We start from the raw sequence: 14,438 nt of genomic DNA, 5'->3' as shown, positions 1-14,438 counted from the left end.
GCGCTGTGTGCAGGCGCCAAGTCCTGTTGGAACTTGAAATCTCCATCTCCATAGAGCAGGTCAGCAGCAGGAAGCATGAAGTGCTCTAAAACTTGCTGGTAGACGGCTGCGTTGACCCTGGATCTCAGGAAACAGAGTGGACCGACACCAGCAGATGACATGGCACCCCAAACCATCACTGATGGTGGAAACTTTACACTAGACTTCAGGCAACGTGGATCCTGTGCCTCTCCTGTCTTCCTCCAGACTCTGGGACCTCGATTTCCAAAGGAAATGCAAACCAAACCAACCCAAACCGGGTGCCATGTCATCTGCTGGTGTCGGTCCACTCTGTTTCCTGAGATCCAGGGTCAACGCAGCCGTCTACCAGCAAGTTTTAGAGCACTTCATGCCTCCTGCTGCTGACCTGCTCTATGGAGATGGAGATTTCAAGTTCCAACAGGACTTGGCGCCTGCACACAGCGCAAAATCTACCCGTGCCTGGTTTACGGACGATGGTATTTCTGTTCTAAATTGGCCCGCCAACTCCCCTGACCTTAGCCCCATAGAAAATCTGTGGGGTATTGTGAAAAGGAAGATGCAGAATGCCAGACCCAAAAACGCAGAAGAGTTGAAGGCCACTATCAGAGCAACCTGGGCTCTCATAACACCTGAGCAGTGCCAGAAACTCATCGACTCCATGCCACGCCGCATTAACGCAGTAATTGAGGCAAAAGGAGCTCCAACCAAGTATTGAGTATTGTACATGCTCATATTTTTCATTTTCATACTTTTCAGTTGGCCAACATTTCTAAAATCCCTTTTTTGTATTAGCCTTAAGTAATATTCTAATTTTGTGACACACGGAATTTTGGATTTTCATTTGTTGCCACTTCAAATCTTCAAAATTAAATGAAATAAACATTTGAATGCATCAGTCTGTGTGCAATGAATAAATATAATGTACAAGTTACACCTTTTGAATGCAATTACTGAAATAAATCAAGTTTTTCAAAATATTCTAATTTACTGGCTTTTACCTGTATAAGTCGCACTGGAGTATAAATCGCATTTTTGTGGGAAATGTATTTGATAAAAGCCAACACCAAGAATAGACATTTGAAAGGCAATTTAAAATAAATCAAGAATAGTGAACAACAGGCTGAATAAGTGTACGTTATATGAGGCATAAATAACCAACTGGTATGTTAACGTAACATATTATGGTAAGAGTCATTCAAATAACTATAACATATAGAACATGCTATACGTTTACCAAACAATCTGTCACTCCTAATCGCTAAATCCCATGAAATCTTATACGTCTAGTCTCTTACGTGAATAATATTATTTGATATTTTACGGTAACGTGTCAATAATTTCACACATAAGTCGCTCCTGAGTATAAGTCGCACCCCCGGCCAAACTATGAAAAAAAACTGCGACTTATAGTCGGAGAAATACGGTAAGTTCAAATTAAATATGACATGATCCTCAGAATGCAGCACTACAGCGAGTGCAGTACCAACTACAGCCCGATAAGGGGGCTGCTGTGCAAATGTCTCACACTCAAACTACCGTATTTTTCGGACTATAAGTCGCAGTTTTATACTTATACTCAGGAGCGACTTATGTTTGAAATGATTAACACATTACCATAAAATATCAAATAATATATATATATATTTTTTTATTTATTATTATTATTATTTATTAAATCAACATAGAAAAAAACACACGATACACTTTCAACTAGTGCATCAACCCCCCAAAAAAACCTCCCTCCCCCATTCACACTCATACACACCCACTCACACAAAAGGGGTTGTTTCTTTCTGCTACCAATATTCTGGTTCCTACAACATGGACAACACTTCTGCATACCTGCCAACTTTTGAAATCAGAAAAACCAAGTAGCCAGGGTCCAAGGGCCGCAGGCCCCGGTAGGTCCAGGACAAAGTCCTGGTGGAGGGTTCAGGGCTTCGCCCCCCGACGCAAAATGATTATTAGCATTCAGACAGGTTAAAATGTTGCTAAAACCATCACTTTTCTATCAGTCACAGTGACTTTTCAAAACAAAAATATTACAGCAAAAATCATATGGGTTGATTGACATGTTTATTCTGTAAGATAACTTCAATAGTTTGAAATTATTTTGACAGTTAATGCCAGTTATCCTGTCAACCTTTCACAAGACTTCAATTTGTTCATTGAAAGTATAAACAGTATAAACACTTTTTACAGTAAACAAATGGTAAAACAGTACTAAACAATTCCATTTAAAAAAAAATGGGTGTCATTATTAACTTTCTGTCCAAGCTTGTATAATCTACTGCCTTGTTCAATTGTAAAAAATATTCTGTGCCTAAAATTCACATTTCTATCACAATTATCATACTGTAAACATGGTAAGCTAACTTCATTAAAATTAATAGTCCTGTCAATAGCATGGAATTACAATTCAAATGTAGTTTTTTTGTAAGCCTTTCAAAAGAATTCAAAATATGAAAAATTCATGAAAATGAATTGAAGCCATCAGACACTTGAAAAGTGGCACATCACATCTCTAATGTAATCATTTGAACTTTTCAACAGAAATAGCACTGCAAAAATATTAAGGACATACTTCTGTATTTTGGTAGTTATGCTGTCAACATTTAACAAGATTTCTTCAACTTGGACTTGAAAGCATAAATAGTATAAACACTTTTAACAGTATGTCGTGCTGTGAAATACAGCCGACAGGATTGCGCACCAAACACGAAGCAAGGCCAAAGCGCATGCATGGTGCAGGAGAACAAAGGACTTCTTTCATTTAAGGTTTGTGATAAACCATCAAACTCATTCGTTAAAAGGACTCTATAGTAATATAAAGCGAATTTTTCTGGACATTATCATGCAAGAAAAGTTTATTTTTGGGACCGCGATCACCGTGTAATGATTTTTAAAGGTTGCATTACAAACATTTAACTGTCCCATGTGATCAGCCAGTGCGATTGGAAATCCATGCTCAATTATTGCCTCCGTAAATAAAACTTCGGCATTTATCACATCCAAAGAATCTGTTTGGGCGACGAAAAACGTTGAAAGTTTTCCACTTGTATCGCTAGCAACGGCATTAGACTTGTGTTTTTTTGTCCCAACGTGGTCTTTTACATCGCTAATTCCTCCGTGTCCGATCGAAAAATCTTGTCTGCACAAGGTGCAATTCGCGTAGTTTTCACCCTTTTTTTTTTTTAATTAATGAAAAAACGTATTTTTTATCACTGCAACCGTAACCCGGAATAGGTTGATGAAAACGTACGAATTACGGGAAAACCGGAGTAGTTGGCACACTTGATTGTTTGTGCTGCTGGTCCACTAACATTTTCATTTAATTACTATTTTTCTTTTTTTTAATGTAATTATTTTTATATTGTTTTACTTTCTTTTTTATCCAAGAAAAGATTTATTTATCTTATCTAAAAAAAAAGAAGAAATAAAAAAAAAAAAAAAAAAAAAAAAAAGGACCTTATCTTCACCAGACCTGGTTGTAAATTAAATTAGCTTCGTTTAAAGGTTTTTTTTTAAAACCAGATCCAGTCCAGATAATGTCCAAGTCGGGTTCAGCAACACACACCTTCATTCATGTACACTGAAAAAAATAAAAAAATAAAATAAAAAAAATAGAAACATTTATCAACAACACCCAGAAACGCTTCACTTGGCCCGAGCTCATCTAAGATGGACTGATGCAAAGTGGAAAAGTGTTCTGTGGTCTGACGAGTCCACATTTCAAATTGTTTTTTGGAAACTGTGGACGTCGTGTCCTCCAAAACAAAGAGGAAAAGAACCATCCGGATTGTTTTGGCGCAAAGTTGAAAAGCCAGCATCTGTGATGGTATGGGGGTGTATTAGTGCCCAAGACATGGGTAACTTACACATCTGTGAAGGCACCATTAATGCTGAAAGGTACATACCGTATATGTCTGACTATAAGTCGCAGTTTTTTTCATAGTTTGGCCGGGGTTGCGACTTATACTCAGGAGCGACTTATGTGTGAAATTATTAACACATTAGCGTAAAATATCAAATAATATTATTGATCTCATTCACGTAAGAGACTAGACGTATAAGATTTCATGGGATTTAGCGATTAGGAGTGACAGATTGTTTGGTAAACGTATAGCATGTTCTATATGTTATAGTTATTTGAATGACTCTTACCATAATATGTTACGTTAACATACCAGTTGGTTATTTATGCCTCATATAACGTACACTTATTCAGCCTGTTGTTCACTATTCTTTATTTATTTTAAATTGCCTTTCACTCTGCAGCATCGCGTGGACATCGGGGGCAGTACCTCTGGATTGGCAGACCGGGGTGGTGGTTCCTCTCTTTAAGAAGGGGAACCGGAGGGTGTGTTCTAACTATCGTGGGATCACACTCCTCAGCCTTCCCGGTAAGGTCTATTCAGGTGTACTGGAGAGGAGGCTACGCCGGATAGTCGAACCTCGGATTCAGGAGGAACAGTGTGGTTTTCGTCCTGGTCGTGGAACTGTGGACCAGCTCTATACTCTCGGCAGGGTCCTTGAGGGTGCATGGGAGTTTGCCCAACCAGTCTACATGTGCTTTGTGGACTTGGAGAAGGCATTCGACCGTGTCCCTCGGGAAGTCCTGTGGGGAGTGCTCAGAGAGTATGGGGTATCGGACTGTCTGATTGTGGCAGTCCGCTCCCTGTATGATCAGTGCCAGAGCTTGGTCCGCAGTGCCGGCAGTAAGTCGGACACGTTTCCAGTGAGGGTTGGACTCCGCCAAGGCTGCCCTTTGTCACCGATTCTGTTCATAACTTTTATGGACAGAATTTCTAGGCGCAGTCAAGGCGTTGAGGGGATCTGGTTTGGTGGCTGCAGGATTAGGTCTCTGCTTTTTGCAGATGATGTGGTCCTGATGGCTTCATCTGGCCAGGATCTTCAGCTCTCACTGGATCGGTTCGCAGCTGAGTGTGAAGCGACTGGGATGAGAATCAGCACCTCCAAGTCCGAGTCCATGGTTCTCGCCCGGAAAAGGGTGGAGTGCCATCTCCGGGTTGCGGAGGAGACGCTGCCCCAAGTGGAGGAGTTCAAGTACCTAGGAGTCTTGTTCACGAGTGAGGGAAGAGTGGATCGTGAGATCGATAGGCGGATCGGTGCGGCGTCTTCAGTAATGCGGACGCTGTATCGATCCGTTGTGGTGAAAAAGGAGCTGAGCCGGAAGGCAAAGCTCTCAATTTACCGGTCGATCTACGTTCCCATCCTCACCTATGGTCATGAGCTTTGGGTTATGACCGAAAGGACAAGATCACAGGTACAAGCGGCCGAAATGAGTTTCCTCCGCCGGGTGGCGGGGCTCTCCCTTAGAGATAGGGTGAGAAGCTCTGCCATCCGGGAGGAGCTCAAAGTAAAGCCGCTGCTCCTCCACATCGAGAGGAGCCAGATGAGGTGGTTCGGGCATCTGGTCAGGATGCCACCCGAACGCCTCCCTAGGGAGGTGTTTAGGGCACGTCCGACCGGTAGGAGGCCGCGAGGAAGACCCAGGACACGTTGGGAAGACTATGTCTCCCGGCTGGCCTGGGAACGCCTCGGGGTCCCACGGGAAGAGCTGGACGAAGTGGCTGGGGAGAGGGAAGTCTGGGCTTCCCTGCTTAGGCTGCTGCCCCCGCGACCCGACCTCGGATAAGCGGAAGAAGATGGATGGATGGATGGATGGAATTGCCTTTCAAATGTCTATTCTTGGTGTTGGCTTTTATCAAAGAAATTTCCCCAAAAAATGCGACTTATACTCCAGCGCGACTTATATATGTTTTTTTCCTTCTTTTTAATGCATTTTCGGCCGGTGCGACTTATACTCCGGAGCGACTTATACTCCGAAAAATACGGTATATACATTTTTTTATTTTTTATTTTTTTAATAAATGGTCCTCAGTAGTCACGTACAAATTTGTGTGAATTATGCAAAATTATTTAAATTTGGTCCCCATGAACCATATTAACTCTTTTTTCCCCAGGGTCCCCAGTAAGAATGATCAGCACATTACTTCATCAATCCAGAGATTTAAAGGGGAACATTATCACAATTTCAGAAGGGTTAAAACCATTAAAAAATCAGTTCCCAGTGGCTTATTTTATTTTCCGAAGTTTTTTTCAAAATTTTACCCATCACGCAATATCCCTAAAAAAAGCTTCAAAGTGCCTGATTTTAACCATCGTTATAAACACCCGTCCATTTTCCTGTGACGTCACATAGTGATGCCAACACAAACAAACATGGCGGAAAGAACAGCAAGATATAGCGACATTAGCTCGGATTCAGACTCGGATTTCAGCGGCTTAAGCGATTCAACAGATTACGCATGTATTGAAACGGATGGTTGTAGTGTGGAGGCAGGTAGCGAAAACGGAATTGAAGAAGAAACTGAAGCTATTGAGCCATATCGGTTTGAACCGTATGCAAGCGAAACCGACGAAAACGACACGACAGCCAGCGACACGGGAGAAAGCGAGGACGAATTCGGCGATCGCCTTCTAACCAACGATTGGTATGTGTTTGTTTGGCATTAAAGGAAACTACCAACTATGAACTAGGTTTACAGCATATGAAATACATTTGGCAACAACATACACTTTGAGAGTGCAGACAGCCCATTTCAGGCGCGCTAAGAACATATATTTTTCCACGATTTCAGCACTCAGGTTAACCATACCTAAATAGACACAAAATACTGCATTACACAAGACTACCCGAATGTACTCGAATGATTGAAAAAAATAAATGTTTTTAAGCTAAATTATTGGTAAACACAGTTTATGTATAATAATTTACGTAAAACCGCGAGTAATGAATACAGTTTTCATCAATTAATATATTCTGTAGACATACCCTCATCCGCTCTCTTTTCCTGAAAGCTGATCTGTCCAGTTTTGGAGTTGATGTCAACATCTGCTTTGAGTGTCGCAGGATATCCACACATTCTTGCCATCTCTGTCGTAGCATAGCTTTCGTCGGTAAAGTGTGCGGAACAAACGACTGACCATTTCGTCGGCTTTCCCCACAGCCTCGTATTTTGAACAAATGTCGTCCAAATTCTTGCCACTTTCGCATCTTTGGGCCACTGGTGCAACTTGAATCTGTCCCTGTTCGTGTTGTCACACCCTCCGACAACACACCGACGAAAGTGAGAACATGGCGGATTGCTTCCCGATGTCTCCGAGAACGAATAATAGAAAGCCGTTTAATTTGCCAAAATTCACCCATTTAGAGTTCGGAAATCGGTTAAAAAAATATATGGTCTTTTTTCTGCAACATCAAGGTATATATTGATAGGTCTGGTGATAATGTTCCCCTTTAAAGACGTGTATGAGCTAAATGGGCAGTGGACATTTTACCTCATTTTTGTATGCCTCCACAACCTGTAGAAAGGTTGGTCCCCACAAGTGATGATCAAAAACTTGGTCCCCATTCCAAATGATAACCAGTGTGTGTGTGTGTGTGCGTGTGTGTGCGTGCAGGTCAAACGGTGTGTGTGCAGAAGGTGACAGGTCAGTGTCCGAGCTCCAACACGTCACCGAGAGTATGAGCATCACCTCGGCCGACCAGGAGAAGCTGCAGCTCCTCAATAAGAACACGGAGCTCCGCAGAGTCAACAAAGAGGTACAACTTCACCTTGACGTTCTGTACCGCTGGAAATGACACAGTTCTCTGTGGGACGTAGGCGGTGTGAGAAAAATTGCAGCTGAGGTGTGAAGAAACATTAAATTAAATTACCCCCCCCCCCCCCAATCATTCAACCCTGAGCTCGATTTTTTTTTAGAAGGAAGAAATATGAATCCGTCAACTGGTTTAGACATTATTTATTGGCCTTTCATGTAATTTCACCCTCTGGTCAACGCCCAATATGGACAGTCTTAATGTGATGGCGGATAAAACAAAATGAATGTATAACTTTGTCTAAAGAGAGGAGCGTGTGATAGTGCTGGTCGTCTCGGATCACTCCAGTTAATGATCCGAATCTTCAAACTAATGCAGCGCTCGCTACAGTAAGTACACACTGCCACTGTCCGCCTGTCGCATAAACACTGCGCTTGTTTACGGCCACAACCACAGGGGGGCCACATTTTCATGGCCTTTGACAAAAAAATGTAAATCTGTCAGCTATAAAATCAAGAAAGTCATACAAGATCAGATAAACTTAATTTTGCCGTAAATTTCGCATTTCAGTAATATGTTTGAATTGAATTAAGAATGTGTAACACAACCTACAAACCCTTGCAAAAACGCAAAAAAGGTGCATTACATAACGCAGGGGTGCACACACTTTGTCAGCAGATGAGCTACTTCTCAAATGACCAAGTCAAGGTGATCCACCTCATCTTCACACACACATATATATATATATATATATATATATATATATATATGTATGTGTGGGAAAAAAAATCACAAGACTATTTCATCTCTACAGGCCTGTTTCATGAGGGGGGGTACCCTCAATCGTCAGGAGATTTTAATGGGAGCATTCGCATACCATGGTTTATATAGGGCACAGAGTGGGTGGGTACAGGCTGGCCTAGGGGCGTGGTGATTGGCTCATGTGTTGCCTAGGAGGTGTTTCCGTCTATGGCGGCATGTTGTTACAATTTCGCTGCGCTTGTTGAGGGATGACAGGTCTGGACGGTAAATAATAAACAGTTTCTCTTTCAAGCATAGGTTGCATCTTTTATTACCACTATTGTAAGGTGTGCTGGATGCAAGAATTTGCCATGTTATTGAATATTCAACATTATTGTCTTTGAGGTCCCAAATGTGTTTGCTGAGTTCTGTGGTATTTCGCAGGTTTTTGTTCCTGAAAGAAGCCTTGTGATTGTTCCATCTGGTTTTGAATTCTCCCTCGGTTAATCCTACATATGTGTCGGATGTGTTAATGTCCTTGCGTATTACCTTAGATTGGTAGACAACTGATGTTTGTAAGCACCCCCCGTTGAGGGGGCAATCAGGTTTCTTTCGACAATTACATCCTTTGTTGGTTTTGGAGTCGCTCTGTCTGAGGGCCGACGGCTCATTTGCAATTGTTTTGTTGTGGTTTGAGATGATTTGTCGTATATTGTTCATGCAGCTGTAGCTCAATTTAATGTTGTTCTTGTTGAATACTTTTCTTAGGATGTTGTCTTTGGGAAAGTGTTTGTCAATCAGATTGAGGAATTTGTGTCCAATGTTCGTTGAGACGTTTTTGCTGTATGGGGGGTTGTACCAGATGATGTCGTTCCGTTTTCTGTTCTTTTTTGGCTGGTTTCCTGGCGTGGGTTCATAGGTGAGGGTGAAATTGTATCCGCTTTCATCAAGGGCTTTTTGGTACGGTGGGGTTGCTTGGTCAAATTCAGCTTTGCTAGATGACAGCATCGATAGCCTTTTATTGATTCCGGTAGGTATTCTTTTCGTGGTGGTGGGTGGGTGGTTGCTGTCATGGTGCACGTATTGGAGTGTTGTGTTGGGTTTCGTGAATGGTTGGTAGCTGTTATTTCTCAGGTTGAAAGTGACGTCAAGGAAGTTGACGGTTTGCTTGTTGGCTTCAATCGTGATCCGTAGGCCGTTCTCTTTGAAAATTTGGCATATGCACTTCTTGGTATTCTCGCTGCTCCTTGATATATATATATATATATATATATATATATATATATATATATATATATATATATATATATATATATATATATATCATGTCTGTGTAATCATGTTTTGTTTTAAGTCATGTTTTGTTTAGTTATAGGACTCTTTAGTTTCTGTCTTTTCACTCCCTTGTCTTGTTTCCATGATTACCCCATTAGTTTCACCTGTTCCACGTTTGGACTCATTCTGCACTCTTGATTGTCACCATAGCAACCCATTAGTTTTCACCTGTCACGTCACGCACCTGTTTCACGTCTTGAGTCACGCACCTGTTTTCGTTAATCATGTCTGTAGTATTTAAGTTCAGTGTTTTTCAGTTTGTCTTTCTGACGACCTCACCACATTTATGCTCTGTCCATGCCTGATACTTCTTTCCATGTCCATTCTTCATGCAACTATTTTTGTCCAAGCCAAGTAAGTTTTTGTTCCATGTTTATAGTCTTTTTGGTTTCATAGTTTGTTCTCCGCCATTGTGCGTGTTTTTCGTTTGTACTTTTTTGCTATAGTCTTTTGGTTTCATAGTTTATTCTCCGCCACTGTGCGTGCTTTTCGTTTGCACTTTTTTTTAATATAATAAATAAATCATGTACCTTCATTCCCGTCTCGCCCGTGCCAACTTTCCGTTGCATCCCGGAAAAGCAAACACCCAAGACCAAGTCTTGACAATATATATATATATATATATATATATATATATATATATATATATATATATATATATATATATATATATATATATATATATATATATATATATATATGTCTTAATAAGGTTATCCAAAAAATAGTGCTCGATACCGTAGTAGAGCGCAATATATGTATGTGTGGGAAAAAAATCACAAGACTACTGCATCTATACATGCCTGTTTCATGAGGGGTTCCCTCGATCATCAGGAGATTTTAATAGAAGCATTCACATACCATGGTTTATATAGGGCACAGAGTGGGTGGGTACAGGCAGGCGCAGGGGCGTGGTGATTGGCTCATGTGTTACCTAGGAGGTGTTTCCGTCTGTGACGGCATGCTGATACAATTTCGCTGCGCTTGTTGAGGGATGACAGGTCTGGGCGGTATATAATAAACATTTTGTCTTTTAAGCATAGGTTGCATCTTTTATTACCACTGTTGTAAGGTGTGCTAGATGCAATAATTTGCCATGTTATTGAATATTCAACATGATTGTCTTTGAGGTTCCAAATGTGCTTGCTGAGTTCTGTAGTATTCCGCAGGCTTTGGTTCCTGAAAGAAGCCTTGTGATTGTTCCATCTGGCTTTGAACTCTCCCTCGGTTAATCCTACATACGTGTCAGATGTGTTAATGTCCTTGCGTGTTACCTTTGATTGGTAAACGACTGATGTTTGTAAGCACCCCCCGTTGAGAGGGCAATCAGGTTTCTTGCGGCAGTTGTAGCCTTTGTTGGTTTTGGAGTCACTCTGTCTGGGGGCAGACGGTTCCATTGCAATTGAAGTGAAGTGAAGTAAATAGAATTTATATAGCGCTTTTATCGAGTGACTCAAAGCGCTTTACAAAGTGAAACCCAACATCTAAGTTACATTTAAACCAGTGTGGGTGTGGCACTGGGAGCAGGTGGGTATAGTGTCTTGCCCAAGGACACACCAGCATTTATTAGGATGGCGGAAGCGGGAATCGAACCTGGAACCCTCAAGTTGCTGGCACGGCCACTCTACCAACCGAGCTATGGCTTTGTTGTGATTTGAAATGATTTGTCGGATATTGTTCATACAGCTGTAGCTTAATTTAATGCTGTTCTTGTTGAATAATTTTCTTAGCAAAATGGCGCGCGACTAAACTTGAGATTTTCCATCAAGCATGGAGTGATAGCTTAATAACTTAAAAACACATGCTTACCTTAGCTAAAGCTAAATATTACTCAAATCTCATCCACCTCAACAAAAATGATCCTAAATTTTTGTTTAGTACAGTAGCATCGCTAACCCAACAAGGGACTCCTCCCAGTAGCTCCACCTACTCGGCAGATGACTTTATGAATTTATTTAATAAGAAAATTGAACTCATTAGAAAGGATATTAAAGACAATGCATCGCAACTACAACTGGGTTCTATTAACACAGATACGACTGTATCTACGACGGATACTGCCCTCCAAAATAGTTTCTCTCTCTTTGATGAAATAACATTGGAGGAATTGTTAAGATGTGTAAATGGGACAAAACAAACAACATGTTTACTTGACCCATTTCCTGGGAAACTTATCAAGGAGCTTTTTGTATTATTAGGTCCATTAGTGCTAAATATTATAAACTTATCACTTTCCTCTGGCACTGTTCCACTAGCATTCAAAAAAGCGGTTATTCATCCTGTACTCAAAAGACCTAACCTCGACCCTGACCTCATGGTAAACTACCGGCCGGTGTCCCACCTTCCGTTTATCTCGAAAATCCTCGAAAAAATTGTTGCACAGCAGTTAAATGAACACTTAGTGTCTAACAATCTCTGTGAACCTTTTCAATCCGGTTTCAGGGCAAATCACTCTACGGAGACAGCCCTCGCAAAAATGACTAATGATATACTGCTAACGATGGATTCTGATGCGTCATCTATGTTGCTGCTTCTTGATCTTAGCGCTGCTTTCGATACCGTCGATCATAATATTTTATTAGAGCGTATCAAAACACGTATTGGTATGTCAGACTTAGCCTTGTCATGGTTTAACTCTTATCTTACTGACAGGATGCAGTGCGTCTCCCATAACAATGTGACCTCGGACTATGTTAAGGTAACGTGCAGAGTCCCCCAGGGTTACACTTCTGTTTATATAAACATTATATAAATCAATGTTTATATAAATAAACATTGATTTATTGATTGATTGATTAGGGTGTTGCCTTTGGGGAAGTGTTTGTCGATCAGAGTGAGGAATTTGTGGCCAATATTAGTTAAAACGTTTTTGCTGTATGGGGGGGTTGTACCAGATAATGTTGTTTCGTTTTCTGCTCTTTTTTGGTTGGTTTCCTGGCGTGGGTTCATAGGTGAGGGTGAAGTTGTATCCGCTTTCATCAAGTGCTTATTGGTACGGGGGGGTTGCTTGGTCGAATTCAGCTTTGCTAGATGACAGCATCGATAGCCTATTATTAATTCCGGTAGGTATTGTTTTCGTGGTGGTGGGTGGGTGGTTGCTGTCATGGTGCACGTATTGGAGTGTTGTGTTAGATTTCGTGAATGGTTGGTAGCTGTTATTTCTATATGTATATATATATATATATGTATATATATATATGTGTATATATATATATATATATATATATATATATATATATATATATATATATATATATATATATATATATATATATATATATATATATATATAAGTACAGTACATGCCAAAAGTTTGGACACACCTTCTCATTCACAACACGACTGATGGTCCCAACCCCATTGATAAAGCAAGACATTCCACTAATCAACCCTGATAAGGCACACCTGTGAAGTGACAACCATTTCAGGGGACTACCTCTTGATACATACACACACACTTGCAACCACAAAAATATACGTCACACACACATACCCCACCCCCAATCCAACGCCCTCGACGCAAATCCCATAGGGGTGATGAATGGATGGTCAGCGCCTGAGAGCTGCGGCCTACCAACATGACCTCGCACTCCCTTCCCTCTGTTGCTAGAATCTCGAGATGTACATTGTAATATGTTTATGTGCTTTGCTATGGAGGTTTTTTCCCACTCCAGACTAGGCCCCCTTAGGAGCCCAGTCTAGATTGTATTTTTTACTCATCTTTCCCAGCGTTTTATTAGCTTTTCCCATCTTTTACGGGGCGCCTTGTGGCGACCCATCAGCGTTCCTGTTCTGTAACCCTGTACACTGTTTGTCTGTCTCATCTTGAACGGGTTTGTGCTGAAAACAAAGTTGCGTTGTACTTGTGCAATGACAATAAAGACCTACCTACCTACCTACCTACCTTGAAGCCCATCGAGAGAATGCCAAGAGTGTGCAAAGCAGTAATCAGAGCAAAGGGTGGCTATTTTGAAGAAACTAGAATATAAAACATATTTATCGGCAGGCCGATAAATGCTTTAAAATGTAATATCGGAAATTATATGTATCGGTTTCAAAAAGTAAAATTAATAACTTTTGAAAACGCCGCTGTACGGACCAGTACACAGACGTAAGAAGAAGTACAGAGCAGTTGCGTCTCCCAGTCACCAGCCCCTCCCCTCTACCCTCTCCCACACACAACACAGGAGTTGACGACTGCAGCATGAGAGGTTTACTGGGGACGCTTGATCCATCCATCCATCCATCCATCTTCTTCCGCTTGTCCGAAGTCGGGTCGCGGGGGCAGCAGCCTAAGCAGGGAAGCCCAGACTTCCCTCTCCCCAGCCACTTCGTCCAGCTCTTCCTGTGGGACCCCGAGGCGTTCCCAGGTCAGCCAAGAGACATAGTCTTCCCAACGTGTCCTGGGTCTTCCCCGCGGCCTCCTACCGGTCGGACGTGCCCTAAACACCTCCCTAGGGAGGCGTTCGGGTGGCATCCTAACCAGATGCCCGAACCACCTCATCTGGCTCCTCTCGATGTGGAGGAGCAGCGGCTTTACTTTGAGCTCCCCCCGGATGACAGAGCTTCTCACCCTATCTCTAAGGGAGAGCCTCGCCACCCGGCGGAGGAAACTCATTTCGGCCGCTTGTACCTGTGATCTTGTCCTTTCGGTCATAACCCAAAGCTCATGACCATAGGTGAGGATGGGAACGTAGATCGGCCGGTAAATCGA

General features: G+C 41.7%; 1 protein-coding gene across 2 annotated transcripts in view; it reads left to right on the top strand.

Moving 5' to 3' along the window:
* Nucleotides 1-14,438, top strand: part of LOC133575296 (uncharacterized) — a 414,259-nt gene that overhangs the window by 364,866 nt on the left and 34,955 nt on the right. For both annotated transcript variants that reach the window (XM_072912263.1, XM_061927934.2), the window contains exon 2: nt 7,510-7,651. In XM_072912263.1, coding sequence (XP_072768364.1) covers nt 7,574-7,651 — 78 coding nt within the window. In that variant the 5' untranslated portion in view covers nt 7,510-7,573. The remainder of the gene's footprint in view (nt 1-7,509; nt 7,652-14,438) is intronic.

Source organism: Nerophis lumbriciformis, linkage group LG35 (genome assembly GCF_033978685.3).
Source record: "Nerophis lumbriciformis linkage group LG35, RoL_Nlum_v2.1, whole genome shotgun sequence".
In the NCBI taxonomy this organism is placed as follows: domain Eukaryota; kingdom Metazoa; phylum Chordata; class Actinopteri; order Syngnathiformes; family Syngnathidae; genus Nerophis; species Nerophis lumbriciformis.
The sequence above is the reverse complement of the archived record's forward strand: the minus strand, read 5'-3'. Positions and strand labels throughout refer to the sequence as shown.